The 16,242-nt window shown below is 42.1% G+C and overlaps 1 protein-coding gene across 1 annotated transcript in view; it reads left to right on the top strand.

Moving 5' to 3' along the window:
- dsd (attractin-like protein dsd) overlaps positions 1-15,692 on the top strand; it is a 128,876-nt gene extending 113,184 nt beyond the window's left edge. The window contains exon 24 of the mRNA XM_065448562.1: positions 7,508-15,692. Within this exon, the coding sequence (XP_065304634.1) occupies positions 7,508-7,741 (234 nt within the window). The 3' untranslated portion in view covers positions 7,742-15,692. The remainder of the gene's footprint in view (positions 1-7,507) is intronic.
- Positions 15,693-16,242: the final 550 nt, after the last annotated feature.

Below are 16,242 nucleotides of genomic sequence, written 5' to 3'. Positions count from 1 at the left end.
AAAAGCCATCGCATGCAGCCATTTCAGGCTGTTATTGGCACGATTGTAGACACAGCTGCTGGTGGAAGAGTTGTCAATGCTTGAATTAACTATGGCAGACAGCGTGGCTACTCATGGCCTAGATCTTGTGCTGTTTTGAACACATTACAAATTAAAAGCTACACTTTTAATAGTAATTTCAGCAGTTTTTTTTATCATGTCAGGGAAGCTGTTTTATGTTTCACTGCACCTTCTGTCAGTTATGTGTAAGATAGCTTTAGAATTCAGCATGAATAATCTACAAAAGCTGTGCCGTGCTGCACTGAGATGCAGATGTGCATGCGGCTGGCATGTTTGCATAGTGAGGCTGTGTGGACAGGCATCACTGTAGTGAATCACCCCATTGGACCTGTACATCTTAGGCATTCTTATTGCAGTGTAACTCCTTTGTGTAATGGTCATCGTTTCGTTGTTGAACTAAGTTACACACCCTTGCTGTTCAGAGACCTGTGCCACTTGTCACCAAAAAGCTGGCTTTCCTGCAAAGCAGTCGTGCAATGGCTGAGTTCACCCTATGTGCTAAATTCGTGCCCTTATTTGCAAGTTTTATAGGAACAATAGAGAGTTTTAGTATAGCGTAAAACCCTTGCGTTAGCGTTAGTGTGCGACGCAACGTTAACGCAAAGAAAGACTGCACTGCGCGGCACAAGGTAGTGTTTTAGAATAGCGGAACGTAGAAAAGCGTTAACGTTAACGCAAACAAATACAGCGCCATCTAAATGTAAAGACACAAAGTACTGGAAAGCCAAATCCACACGAAATGTCGAGCTTATCCAATGCCGAATCCGCAAGTGTGTCCCTAAGTTATAGTGTACTAGATTAGATTAATCTAGTACACTATACCCTAAGTCAAGCTTATCGAAAGCCACAGTCGCTGCGTTAATTACGCACGTAGGTGTTTGGTTTGAGCGTTGTTCTGTCGAAAGTCGCGAAACATACCGATTAATCTTGGCATGCTGCGATTGAGTGTTCTGTGGGACCCATATTACGTGTCCTTTTTAAGTTGGGATGACATAGACACCCTCATGCTTCGGGAATGAGAGCGACCGCGCAGGTTCTACGTGTCCTCAAGATCCACTCAACGTCGAAGCTATACCGGAGGGGACGTTTCGCCGGCAATTTCTCTTCCAGAAAGCGGATTTCCCACTTCTTTCCAATTTTTTGCAAAGGACACCCACCTTGACGTCCATCCGAATGGGTTCAAGGCGAAAACCTCCTTCACGAGGTTCATATCGTCGTCGTTGGTAAAACGCACACGCATTGTGACCACAGCACCGACCACACTACTGTGTTTTGCCGTGGAAAACATGACATGCATCGGTTCCACATGCGGCTTTACACCAAGCGAACGAGCGAAATACACTTGGGCGCCATCTCGAGGCGGATACAGCAAACACATTTAGCAAACCCATAGAGTTGCTCTACTAACTCTATGAGCAAACCCTCTCGTTAAGCCTACTGCGCCGCTAACCGAGAACGTATATCGTAAACAACGCCCATTTGTCACCTGTGCACCGCTGCCGAAGCATCATCACACCAATCTAAGGCGAACACGAGCATTAGTGGGGAAGGATAGAGCCTAGCAGTGCAGGCAGACGGCTCGATAGATCCGAAGCAGGCTGCTCTCACTTCGACTGGCGCCGCCATCTTGCCGAACGTAAGGCTCCCCTTGCGTGCGTTAGCGTTCAACGCTAAATCCTGAAAATAGCGTACGTACGTAAGAGCTCCAGCAGCGTTTACGTATAGCGCATGCGCAGTGTGGTGCACGCAACGCTAACTCTTTGCGTTTGCTGCTTTACGCTATACTAAAACTCTCTAATAACACTTAATCTTGTTAGCCCCTGCATGACGAACAGTATCTTCGATTCATTTAGAAGGTTCGTATCATATCAAATAATTGAAAAACTTTGAATGCTTTGTTGTCTAATCAAATACAAATATTTATTCAAAAATTTCTAATATTTGCACACCTCTAAAAATAAGTTTTAAATTACGCAAAAACTGAATTGGGCAGCATGTAGAGGTGCTTCATTTGATGTCAGATTCATATTCAATTTTATTTTTTCAATAGTGGTACATATATATACGAGATGTTATGCAGAATCAGGTCCCACAGTTGGAAACTGTGTTGTAGTAGAACATATATGCACTGAAAATAGAAGCATTGTTTGCAACATCTTGTAGCAATGTTTAAATTGTGTAATGGTAAACTCCGGTTTGGTACTCCTGTGCCAATTGTGCCATTTTGATTTTTAAAAAAATTATTTTGCCATACTGCACCAAACACAGTAAATTGACCGATTGTACCGTGTCGCACCAGAACAGCTTCAGCATGTGCGCTCCAGTAATGACCGCATATAGCGAGTGGATTCGTTCTCCGAAATGAGTGCAGCCGTTCACATTCTGCACACTGCGTGACGATGCCTCCCGCACAGTTTCTCATAATTTTATGTTTATAACACTGGACTTTTCTTGGTGCTTCCAGCAAGTGGCTGGCACGTGCCAGGCCACTCCCCGCTGTCGCTGTCACTGCTGTCAGGATTGCCAGGGTGACTGTATTTAGAGTGTATTAGAATACGGTTGAACAGACTGAGTGGTGCAGTGCTCCTTAGCTGAAGCGCAAAGCAATGAAAAGTAGGGTGAGAGTATTGCGAACGAACTAGATATTAGGGAGGTGCGCACTGCAGCGGGTCCAGCAGGCGGGTGTCTCTCCCCAGGGCTGGTATAACATAATACTATTCCAATCTGTTTTTATGCCTGCATGGGTGAGGCATGAGTCATTTTGACCGATCACGAAGGGCTAGTGGTGGATTTGGAATAAAAACAGATTGGAATAGCTTTGTTATACCAGAAGGGTAAGCATTAGATGCTTTGGAATTGCCCTGTTCTATTATGTAAAAATGGCTTTCAAAAAAAGTCATAGTTTCAACCGAAAAGTGAAGGATCGATTGCGATCGCAATTTAGCAGGCAGCTATGCGAAGTAAGGATAGTAGTTTTATCAGACCTATAATCTTGCAATTATTCGCCTACTAAATTAACAGGCGTGGTGTCACGTGTGCACAAGCAAACAAGAATGCATATCACTCAATCACCACACGCACTATCTGTCAAAACACTGGAGTGTGAGCAAGCGTGGCAGCAGCAACAGGAGCATTGACTTTCGTGCTACCTCTTGCTTCAACGCAAACGAAGTGGTGAAAACACAGCGCACATGAAGCTGTCAGCACTTGGCACATGCACTCTGTCCCCATCGCAGATCACTTTCAAGACGGGGCTTTCACAGGCGCACCATACACAGCAGCTGCTGGAGTAGACCCTCCTCCTCCGCACCCCTCCCCATGCCTTGTGCGCAATAAAACAGAGCGCGCTTTTTCCGCGCTTTTGTCCCTCGCACACGCGAGATTGAGCCGCCATCGTTGGCTCACCCTCACACTCTTTCACTCGCACGTGCAGCATACACTGTGCTGGGACGTCAGTTTTTATCACACCTGCACTTTATACGCAACATCACGGTGGTGCCGACAATGCCAGCATAAGTGCGCCTGGAAGGTTCATATAATTGCTATCACAGTAATAAAGCACAGTAGTTCATAACTTCGACTTCTCTGTACACTGTGTTGGTGAAATTCATTTCCAGGCACTTCACTCAGACTGTGGGACATTAAAGAAAAATGTATTTATAAAAAAATCCCTTGGAACTACTTTTTGAAATTTCAGACTCACTATTGCGGAATGCATGTTTTTGTGATTTCTATCACTAAATTAAAAGCTACAGGCAATATGACCAAAATTTGCATCCACTGGACGGTTTCAGTATCAAAGTAATCTGCTTCAAAATTCAGCTTAAGTTGTTGCTTAAGACAGTTGCAGTACAGCACTTTTGTTGGTTTATTCCGTTTCATCGTGGTTTCGAAGTGCGCTGCCATATTCCATTATTCCACCAAAATTCAGATTGGCCTGCTCGAAAGTGCTTCAAAATGAAATTTTATGTGCTCCAAGCTCCTCGAAAATGCAATTTTGTCTGCTCCAAAGTGCTCCAAAAGGCAATTTTACTTGCTCCAAAAGTTGCTCCAAAATTACTTTGTACAGTCCCACCCCTGTAAACTGTGTAACTCTACAAGTGTAAACACAGTACATACACAATACATAATGCTTAACGCAATGCATTGTCTCTCATAGCTGTGTTGTGCTTTTTGACGTTTAAGTCTATCAAGTACCCAGGAATTTTGTTAAATGGAAACTTTAGCTGGCATAGGAGTTGATGCGATATTAAATTTTCCAGAGCACAGTCACTATAAGTTGTGTGTCTGTGAAAACAAGAGCTGAACTTGCTGGCAATGGTGTACGTTTTCTATGTATGACAGCCATTGCCAAGGCCACTGATGTTTGCTCTAACCAGCTTTCTCAGTGTGACCTTTTATGTCAAATTTTCCCCCTTACAAGCCTTGGTGATACTAATTTTTACTATGTACCATATTTATTAGCATAAAGAACGCACTTTTCTTTTTCCCGGAAAACATGCGCAAAGTTGGGGGGTGCATTCCTTATGCGGAGTAAAATTTTTCGTGATTTTTTTTCCCGTGGCCACCTCTAAAAAAGTCGCAGTTTCGCACAAAATACAAACCATTAATTGCAATGGTAAATGTGTACACTGCTATACGAAGTAAGGACAGTAGTTTTATCGACCGTGTAAACTTGCAACATTTACTTAACTAGGTAAATTAATAAGCATGGTGTCAGCGCGCACAGGCAAACATGAACGCGTTGCATTCAATGACCATGGCCACTCTTTCCAAACGCTGACGTGAGGTAGCGCGGCAGCAGCAGCGTGCGAAGTGACCTGTGTGCTGTGTATTGCTTCAACACAAACTGAGCGGCGCGAATGCAGCACGCACACAGGTATGAGCTGCCGTCGTACCTAGACTCAGCCCCCGTTGCCGATCACTTTCAAGATAGGGTGCGCCGTAGCTGCGCAATGCGCAGTTGCTGCTGGAGTAAAACGATGCTACACCCCCTCTCCCCCCTATCTGCTTTCCTCGGCGCCATGCGCACGACAGAAGATGGTGAGTTTCTTTCCCAATTTGCTCCCATGCACACAGGAGATTGAGCCGTGATCGTCGGCTTCGTTCGTGCACCTTCACTCACACCTACAGCATGCAGTGTGCGGCGACGGCGGCAGCAAAAATGCGACTGGAGGGTCCATATAACTGCTATCACAATAAAAGTAGGAGACACATGGTACGATTCGGCGTCTGATATGGTGTCCGACATGATCGTACCCGCCAGACGCCATATCAGATGCCAAATCGTATTGTGTGTCCTACTTCACCGCAGCAAGTTCAGAGTGCAATCATTACGGGCAAAAAAAAAAAAAAGACTTTAGTGGGAAAATGGGGGCTGCGTTCATTGCGCGAGTAAATATGGTATATAAACAATGCTTTACTGTATGTAGAGTTAATACAAGGAATTCTGCTGTGTTACTTTGTTTTTCTAGCGTTGCCTATACTTCCCCTTTACGGCAGTGGCTGCGCTCCAATACTCACCGTAGACGGCAAAGTAAACGGTTAAGAGGAAGCTTTTGGTTGAGGCCAAACTCCAATGCTGCCTATTCAGATAGATGTAAAATGCAGAAATGCTTTTCTGAGATAACCACTGGGTCGATTTTAGTGAAATTTGTTGCACTTAGGAGAGAAAGTTAAATTCTAGTGACCGTTGAAAGCGGAATTTTGATTTAAGGCCTAAATTTATTAAAAGGCACTTTTAAAAATTGGCAAGCTTAATAGTATAGAAGCAAAAAGTTTATGAATGTAGCTCTGAACCAAGAGTAGGTGGCGCAGTTCTGTAAGCTGCATCGATTAGAGCATTCAAAGCAGACAAATTTGATGTATGAATTTGTGTCTCATGTGAATTTGTTACATTGTTTACAAGGGTCTTGCATAAGTCCTACTAAAACATTAGTGGTCTGTTTAAGAGCCATGTATAACATTTCAAGTTTGTCCGCTTTAGATGTACTATTAGATGCAATTTACAAAATTGCAATAACATTTTTCATTGCCGAGTTACAGAGTTGTGAACTTGATAGTTTCATTTTTTGAGAACCTGCGATTTTCAACAATTCTTATTAAAATATTGACGGGCTAATTCGAAAATTTGCCGTCAATCGTCACTTGATTTTAACGTTTTCTTTTAAATGCAACAAACCTCATCAGATTCGGTTTAGTGGTTGCCGAGAAAAAACAATCTCCTTTCCCATGTGTTTAGATAGGAGCTCCCGAGCTAAAGCTTCCTCTTAAGTCTCATTCAAATTTTGACAAAGCCGTCTAAGACAGCTTTGCAAAAGCAGCATCAAAGACAATGCAGGCTACTTTGCTGTCCAAATAATATGTGCAGGAAGCTTGGAAACTCTACGGGAAAGTCAACTGCGAACAAGAAAACAGCCACGCTTTTCTAAGTGCCTTCCTATGCTCTTAATGTATAGTACATTGTGTTTTTCATAGGTTCTCACACATAAAGAGTTAAAATGCAGAGATAATATGTGCTTTTCATAGCTTTTTCTTGTTGCTGTGAAGTGGCATTACATCACAGAGATGTCTTCAAGACGTTTCCAGACGAATTTCATTACTTGGGCTCGAAGCTGCCTTCCTAGCTGACTGTGTAGAAAGTCTCCGATGCTGGACAGAAGTGGAACACACCAAATATATTTCATGTGCACGACCACCACAGTCTCGTAGTAGCTACGATATTCTGCTGCTCGGCTCAGGTAATGGGTTTAATGTCCAGCTATAGTGGGTTTAGTGTCCAGCTATAGTGGCTGCATTCCAATCGGGGCGGAATGCAGAAACGCTTGTCTACCAAGCATAGGGTGCATGTTAAAAAAAAAAAGATGGCCAAAATTGATGCAGAGCCCACCACTATGGTGCCTCATAGACTCTGTGTTGCTTTGAGAAGCTAACCTTATCTGGTTCGAATTTTTTCAATGAAGTGAAAATTTTATATTACATGCATATGAATGACAAAGATGGGGGAAAAAATAAAGAAAGAAATTCCCAATGCAGATTTTGGCAATGAATCAAAGGTTTTTCTTGTGATCTTCCAAGAAATGAAGGTGTTGCGAGCGGCATGTTCTTCAGATTTTTTAATTCACAATCATAATGGTGCAAAATATAGCTGCAGATTATTTGAAGATGGCTGCTATGTCACCGAAGGCATTTAGTATGCATTCAGGCTCCAAAGTACTACAGCACAAGGACCTAACATCTGTGTAAAGCGACAAATGGACATTTGTGAAATATATTATAGAAAGCCATATTTAATTGTGGCACCATGCCAACAAATTTTGTAATTAGCATTGCTCAGACCCACGTCTGAGAATAGTTTTCTTGTTTGTGCTTCCCAATCTCGGATATGTCCAGGAAAACATTGAACCCTACAGGACTCAATGGATCGATGAATCTCTCCTCCGTGCAGGGACACCCCACGCCTGTGGCGCTCGAGCCATGTGCCAGTGGCAAGGCAGCTGTGCTGACGCTAATTGTGCGCATGCCAACGGGGGGTCAGGAGCACACAGCCACAGGCCAGTCAGGCCTGGCCATTGCCAGTGCCTTGGTCTCACTGGGGACCCTCTGCAAGAGCGACACCATCAAAGAGGATGGCAAATCGGACTGCTGGAAGCCCTCATCCCACCCAGGGACCTGCATATAAGTTGTCGGCCACTGTGATAATTGCTCAGTGTGTCACCTTTCGGTGGGTGGCACCACCTTTATACGGGGCACCAGCCAAGCTCCTTTGCCACTGCACGCTCTCGACATTTCGCCAGCAGCGGCTGCAAGACATGCTGCTGTGAATTGTGATTGACCCTGCGCTTTATTGAACTGGCCTCCATGCTTTTCTCTTCCTTGAGCAGTGGCTACTACTATGCCCAGCATGCACATATCGAGGCTGTTTGTTTTGGCTTGCAGCAACTATATAATAGTTGGGGCTGCAGCTGCAGGGAAAAAGCTTTGGATTTGAAACTGGTTTAGGAAAGGATAATTACTTTTTAATCTAACATGGAGAGGTGAGGTGATCGTTGAGAAATATGCAAAATAAAATCATTCCTTGTTTACGCAGCAATTGACAGTGCAACATTCTTGTTGTGAAGGTGCACAGAGAATCAAGTGATTATCACTGGCCCAGATACACTGCATTCCTTTTGTGTATGTGTTTGTATGCCTATTTTAAGGGCCTCTAAACATAATTTCAATAAGTGCAGTGGGTATGTAATAGTCAACTTGGCCAGATATGTTACTATCGCAAGAAGTGCATATATGAATGTGAAGTACAGTGGAACGTAGATAATGTGTCGCCTATTTATGTGATGGCCCGCATTTCATATGAACCAGCTAGGGCCCATTAGCAGCACGTGCATCAAAGGTCTGTTTTGCATGACACCAGGTCATACGTGAAATGCCTCCTGTGAAGGCTTGTGTGGTAATTACTGCAAAACTAAAGTTGCTTGGCAGGCATATGGGTCAGGCTACAGAGGTCTCCACAAACACCCTGAGGACAGCGTTCTGAAGGGAATGACTAACAAAAGGCGCACGTTGAGCAGCGTTGTGTGACAATCGTGAAGCATAGACACACACCTGACAGGGCCCCTGTGGAAAAACATGCCGAGATGTGTGCCCATTTTAAAGCTCACTTTTCCTCAGTACTTCTGCCTTTCGTAAGGAGACTTGTTTGTGAGGTACGGTATTCTTTGGCTGGCGTATGCTGGAATTTAGGCCTAATGTTATAACAAGTAATAGAACATCGCTGCAGCATGAGTGTGATTATTTCATTTTTGTGCGCACGTTGTTGCCTTGACACCTATGAAACTCGTTTTTATCAGATGCCAGCTTTGTTGAGTAGTTATAAGAGATAGCAATATGGGCACACGTTTCAGTAGCCATAGACGTGTCATGCTTCTATATGGGGAAACATACTCAGTGTATTCTTTGTGGATTGTGTAAAGAAAGTTGTTTGTGCAATGCATATTTTGGGCACCATGTAGCTGCACTTTTGTGTGGCCCACATGGCCAATAAATTTGGGAATCATGAGTAGTACATAGATTTTTCGGTAATTTGGGAAGGATATTGAGAAGCACATTGCTGCAGCTTCTTTGTTTTTCTTTGTGGTTCAACTGTGTTGCATGCTAGCCTCACATTTTTTTTTAAAGAAGTTACATGGGGACATGAGTCTTGGAAACAAAAAAAATTACGATATTTATTTTTTGCTTCTTATTCTATTTTATACATATCATAGCGCACCTGCTGGCAAAAAACTAGCTTGAAACAACATGTCGAGTGAGAAAACGCTGTATTTATACCTCAAAATTCTCGGTTTCACCCATGAAAGTGCTCAAATGACCCATTTTGTGCTGTTTGTCATTCCAAAACCATTTATCGGAGTCTGGCCCTCTTGGTTTCGTTTGAAAGAGCATCTTTCCAGCTTGCTTTCTTGTCAAAAATTATTCTTCAGTGCTGCATCAGAAGAAAGCTACCTGGTTTTGAAGCTTAATATTTATATTTTTACACTCTATTAAATAGGTTTTTCTTTTGCATTTTTCTTAAAAGTTATTTCCGAGTCATAAATTTTGGCAGTAGCACTGTCGCTCTGCTGCTCATTTAGTTCTCCTCTTCCTTTTCCTTTTGACCTCCTTGAAAGCTTGAGAGTCTTAAGTGCAGAACCACTCTGATCTAGTGTTTTAGGACATGGTAACATTTTAAAATCTTGTAGAAATCACCAACAAAAATTCACACCTGTGATGTCGCGACTTTAGAATTTCATAACTTTGTCTAAAATATAGATATGAGCTTTGAAATGCCAAGTTGCACATCTTGCTGCACTTTAGCTCTCTTGCTGCTGGACATTTTTTTGCAACTGACCTCCCGTATCTAACTCAAAATTTTTTTCAACATTTTATAAGATTTACTTAGAAAAAATGTAATAGCATACTTGCTGTCAGCACACAAGATTTGAATATTTGCTAAAAATTTCAGGTGTCTACAGTAAATAAGATACTTTTTCCAGAATCCATGTCCCCCCTTAAGTGTTTATTACATTCACAATTTGTTCATTTCATTAATGAATTACAGTGCATAAATGTCACCACATCTACAAGTGTGCATATCACTAGATTCAAATGGCATTTGGTGGCTTCAACATTCCCCATATGTAACTACAGTTAAGCCTCGATATAACGAAGTTGTTAAAAGCGGGAATTCGCTTCGTTATATCGAAATTTTGTTGTATTGAAATTCGGCCTTTTATGGAATTAAGTACAGTCACCCGCCGTGGTTGCTCAGTGGCTGTGGTGTTGGGCTGCTGAGCACGAGGCCGTGGGATCGAGTCCCGGCCATGGCGGCTGCATTTCGATAGGGGCGAAATGCAAAAACGCCCATGTACTTAGATTTAAGTGCACGTTAAAGAACGTCAGGTGGTCGAAATTTCCGGAGTCCTCCACTATGGCATGCCTCATAATGAGAAAGTGGTTTTGGCACGTGAAACCCCATAATTAATTGAACTAAGTACAGTCGCCGATAAATTGTTCTTACACGGAAAGGGGCCGCAGAATTTTTTGAATTATCGGGCAATTGAAACAGGCAAATTTTAATTCAGAAAACAATTCATTTTGATAAATTTGGAAGCCGGTGACGATTGATACTGTATCATGCCATGTATGTCGACGATATCTTTAGATCGGCGGTACAAATTAAGTGAAACCAGCCACACTTTCGCGTGCATTCCACCCCCGTGGCTCATAGCACCGCCAGCAGGGAGCGAATGCTTTGCCTGCCTCTTGCTTTAACGGGTCACCGAAACTCAAGAGTACGCAATCTCCGATACTAAACATGTGGGAAGACAGCTTATAAGGTGCCACGACCTCTCGGCAGGCCCACTCATTGCACATGTGGCAGATTACCTCTAATAAAGCAGAGTGTGTGGCTGCGTATGCGCTCAGCCGCACTTACAGCCTTGCACTTCCACGGCCGAGACGCATGCCAACTCACCCACCCACTCCGCCCCTTCGCACGAGCTTGATCGCATTACCACAAGCTCGCTCACCGACCCCTCCTTCTCTTTGCTCGCGCGGGAAGGTGGCACTTGTGAAGCCACCGTCTTGTCTCACTTTCACACACTTTCACTCACACCTAAAGCACACAGTGCGCAGGGTGGGATAGGATCTTATCGCACTTGGACATGATGCGGCTTCACTTCCGCGGTTGCTCTTGTCACGCAGCGTGCAATTTAACAGGTGTGTTTGCAGGCAGTCTTTTGTAATTCAAGCATTTGACCATCTGCATCCACGGAAGTTTCTATTTATTGTCTCGGCATTCCCTTGCGGCGGCAGTGAAATTTCCTTATATTAAAATCGCATACAAACACTTCGTTATATTGAGGCTCTAAGTACATGGTGTTCTATGGACGGGAGGTTATGAAAAGTTAACTGTTTCGTTATATCGAGAGCTTGTTATATTGAAGTTCGTTATATCGAGGTTTAACTGTATCCCTTTCGGCGCAACTGTTTCTGTCTCGCCACATTCCTTTTGACATTCCTTTTGTCAGCAAGGAATGTGATGACTGCACCAAGAGAGCGTTTGCCATTTTCCGTTTCATTTTAGAGTGCAACTCTTAACAGCCAGTTTCTGTGGTAAGGGTCGCTGTAACCGAGTTAAAGATGAAAGCAAACGTGGAGTGCAATGCAGGGGCGGGCGTGCTAAAGGAGGCAAGCGGAGAAGAGGGTGCAGTGCAATCAGGAGGCGGAAAGCCGAGGAGCGTATGACAGAAGGTGAGGTGGAAAGCGGAGTGCCAGCACGACCAAGCATGCGGCCAGTGTGGAAACAAAGTGCTGGCATGAGCTTCAGACCCACTGCAATGCACTACTTTGCCTGCGGCGCTGCTGCCACTAGAGAATTCGCTCTGTGTATGCCACGCGTTCCCGTATTCATGCTTTCTTTCTGAACAATGAGCGACACAACCAGTGGAAATGCTTCGTCTGCTGCTGCTGCTTCTGCTGCTAAATGAGCTGCTCGAGCAGAGGCTCCGCGCCGCCACCGAGAGAACCTTGTCCTTCAGAATCAAATTCTTTGCCTTAAGATACCACGAATTCAAAACACCTAAACAGCTGCGCTCAAAATTCGCATTAGGTAATATTACAATCTTAGGTGAAATTTTTTTAGCTTCTGCACAACCAAAAATGAACCGTTGTGTTCGTTTTATGATATCCGAGAAAAAAAACTTTCGCTGGGGTTGCACCACGTCCAAAAAAACCCAACACTGAAAGCGTTATTAGGCACAATCAAACTGTGACATTTTCTAATCAAATTGAGTGAGACTACTTGAGAAAAATGACCTTTGAATATACAATATTTTCACTTTATAGGGGAAGTAAAATGTAAAGAAGCATGGAGTTTGTTTGGAAGGCTTATTTTACATTGTTTGATACACGTAATGGTGTTAACAACTAAATTCCAGGTGAACTAAGAAGCTTGTAAATAAGGGAGAACTGAAAACTGATTGTGTCTGACTCACCGTCACAATGACAGTTATGAAACAAATTAAGAACACTGCACTTTAACATGCTCATTGAAGGAGCTGAATGCTCCACCACCACACATTGTTTTGAAAGACTCCAAACTTGGTATCGGCCAAATAATAAATTGCTCTGTCTAAATTGAGACAGATTTGCAGGCTGCTTATGCATGCGACGCGTGGAGAAGCTATCTCCTCTGTGCGTGTTCTCAAGAACTGGCATATCTGAGCAACAACTGCAGTTTTCCTGCGCCAAAATTATTAAGAAAGGTCTAAAGCTGCATTGGCCTTTCTCGCTATAGACTTCAACTGTTGTCCTTTAAGTGTTTGACTACAGATGACTATTCAACAACTTCGAAAAGGAAATTCTCGAATGGAATACAAATGAAATAGCAAAAGCTGTTCGATTCATATTTGCAGCTTAGAATATTTGTAAACCTCTAGCAATTATTTCTTATATTCTAAATAATTGTTTTTGGCTACAACGTGCTGAAGACCATCGAACGGTAAAACTTATATACTAAATGAGACTAGTTATTGGTGTGCACTATACAACGTATTTGTGAAAAAAAGATGTTTGTGCTTTAAGAAGGTTGATGATCCACAATGTTGTTAAAACTTTGAAAGGTGAAATTTACTTTCACATCATTCTCTTGCTGGTTGGAGGCCATCGTGATGTTTTTGTACTTGCTGCCTGCAGTAAAAAGAAAAAAAAATATTCTTGACATGCATTGTGCTTTGAAAATTTCACTCCAATAGCCCATTTCTCTCTCTCTTTTAATCACTAGGCTTAAACATTGTAACACTACATCCTATTTTTTCCATTGCCCATGTTGCTGATGGGCTTAAGAGTAGGATGCTAAAGAATGTGTTCTATGTGGACATTATCCCAGGACAACGGATTAACCAGTGCTATGTTTCGCTTGATAGCTGCTTTCCTACAACTGCAGGCATAGTTTTTATCTGGAAAGATACATGAAAATAATGACGTCTGTCTCAGTTACTCTCCCTTTCTTTGCTTTAAGCATGATCCCTGGTTCATGTGCAATGCAAAATGCTCAAAGACTTTGTTAAATGAAAAATACTGTTAAAATCAATTAATTTACTTAATTGCAGTAAAGTATATTTAATCATTAATGTAGCTAAAATTGATATTTTTTAATTGGTTAAGTTGCTAATCGTGTTTGTCTAAGCAAGGTTTAACTTTATAATTTAACCTCATAGCATTGAACCTTAAATTTTATAGTATAATTGAAGGTTCCACTGTATCACGTATGCTTCTTACGATAGCACCCATCTGTCTTGTCAACCATTGGCCAAGTGGCTAAAATTGCCCAATATAGCAGTGTTTTCAGTGAGCACAATAATGTAGGGTAATAGTGCCATAGTATTTTTATGGCACTAAGTACTGTGAAGTTTTGATAACGCATGGCAAAAGCATTTATGGGCCTTTTAATATTTAGGGGTCATGAATTTGTGCAGAGAACTTGCACAAATTGACTCTTTCACAAAAGCATTTTACTGCCACCATCTTGAGCTGTTTATGTTGCCATTTTCTATATGTAATAAACAAACAATTTGCATAAAAATTTTTTGTGCACATATTTGGTGTTTCATGACCATGTTAAGTTGATGTCACTGTACAGAAAACTGAAAGATTGTTTGTGTAACAGCCCAAGATGGTGGCACCCTTGTCTGTATCTCTTCAGTGCCTTCATATGTGAAAGTTTTGTTTGTCAAAAACTGCTGACTTAATGACTTAAGCACACAAAAAATCACCTTGTATTCCACGTCATTGTGTATTTCATATCAAATCACACAGTTGGTCTTTGTCATTGATTTCAGTGTTTGGGTCTGGGGCCATTGATTAATATATGTGCACATTTTCCATGCTACATTATTTCAAATTTTAATCCAGCGACGCTAAACATCAGCAAACCATTGTTTGGAACAGTTTCTGCAGCCATAACAAACAGCCCAATATTTTGCAAATGCCTGCACATATTGAGAGTTTGTGCATGTGGTAGCTAGTTTGGCCACTGTAGTGCAGGACACATCACCTTGCTGGGCAGGAGGGCAGCCAGAACAAGCACCCCCTGCTTCCTGCCCAGTGTGTTAGGAAAGTGTTTGAGTATATGTTCTGGCAGGGTGGAGAGATGGACACAGAATGGATCTCTAGGTGCTACTTGCTTTCTAGCCCGGTTTTACTTTTCGGTTTTCGCCTCCCAGTCTTATTGATTGGCCCTGTCCGCACAATGATTTATTGCAGGGGACATATCAGTGCAACTGTGTCGTCAGGCTAAGGGTTTGTAGCAACATGCAATTGTGTGCCACAAGATTTTGATGCTGTAGCTTTGTTCTTGTGAATGTGTCATCTTAAAGGAGTTGTGTATTTATTTTGGAGTTTACTTTGCAATATACTAAGAGCCTGCTGTTTATATTTTCTACCTTTACACTCTGTTTTTGATTAGCTTTTTTATTGTCTTGATTTATGTTTTTCCTAATGGTGTTCGCATGCAGAAGGGAGCCTTTTTTGGCACTTTCACCAGCGTCCCCAAAAACGTTGCACTCATCTGACTTTCCCTTATAACCCACTCCCTTTGCTCTTTCTTTTCTTCTTCTTTTCAGAACAAACTGCCCTCTTTTTAAAAGGGCCTATTTATTTGTATATCTTGCACAGTGCTTCTGCGTAATATTGTTGCCTGATGGTGTGCTTGCGCCTCTTCCGCCTACATCTGGGTTTAGCTTGGAGATGGGGGATGTCAGCATTTGTTAGACAAGTGGTGTGAGCTATTTGGTGGGTGAATTGTTGCTGTAGTTGGCCGCAACAGCCTTTGTAATGGTTGAGAACTGGCTGAAGAAATCATTACATGCGAAAAACAGTGTCTTGGAAATAGAATTTGGGATCTCATATATGCAAAATGATCACTTTGCAGTGCTCTTATTTCAGGTGCATGCTTGAAAAATCTTTCATTTCCTGCACTGACACCATCATAATGTCGTCTTCCTCATCAACTAGACTCTTGTACTATGTACGCAGGCGTTATTGTACTTATGTTCAAAGGAGCATGGTAATATTAAAAATAGCACTTTTATTTCCATGTGTCTCTGTGTTTTTCTGGTTTTTCAACCCATTACTTCAGCTTGGGTTGCTATTGCCAAGAGCCTTGTGAATAATATGTTAATAACTAACCCATGTTTACAATTTGTAGTTAATACTATTGCTTAACTAGAATCACAGGTTTCATGCAGATGCTGTAATCAGTAATCTCTATAGTGAACAATATGCTAATAAATAACCCATGTTTACAATTTGTAGTTAATACTATTGCTTAACTAAAATCACAGGTTTCATGCAGATACTGTAGTACTACATTTGTTAAGGGGACACTCGAGATAAACGTGTCAGTTTAGACAACTGTTTCAAAACACAATTATTATGTTTCTATTAAAATATGCGCCCTCAATATAGTAATTAAGAAGTGTGTAACTAATCTCTAATTACCGATAGTACGAATATGCAAAAAAAATCCTGGTGGGGTACATCACTGCTAACAGAATACCATTGGTTGCCTAACAGAATACCATTGGTTGCGTCCTTGTATAGCTTATATTTTATTTTTAAGAGCTTGACTAACATAAGCTGGGG

Source organism: Dermacentor albipictus, chromosome 1, assembly GCF_038994185.2.
Source record: "Dermacentor albipictus isolate Rhodes 1998 colony chromosome 1, USDA_Dalb.pri_finalv2, whole genome shotgun sequence".
NCBI classification, from domain to species: Eukaryota; Metazoa; Arthropoda; class Arachnida; order Ixodida; family Ixodidae; genus Dermacentor; species Dermacentor albipictus.
The sequence above is the reverse complement of the archived record's forward strand: the minus strand, read 5'-3'. Positions and strand labels throughout refer to the sequence as shown.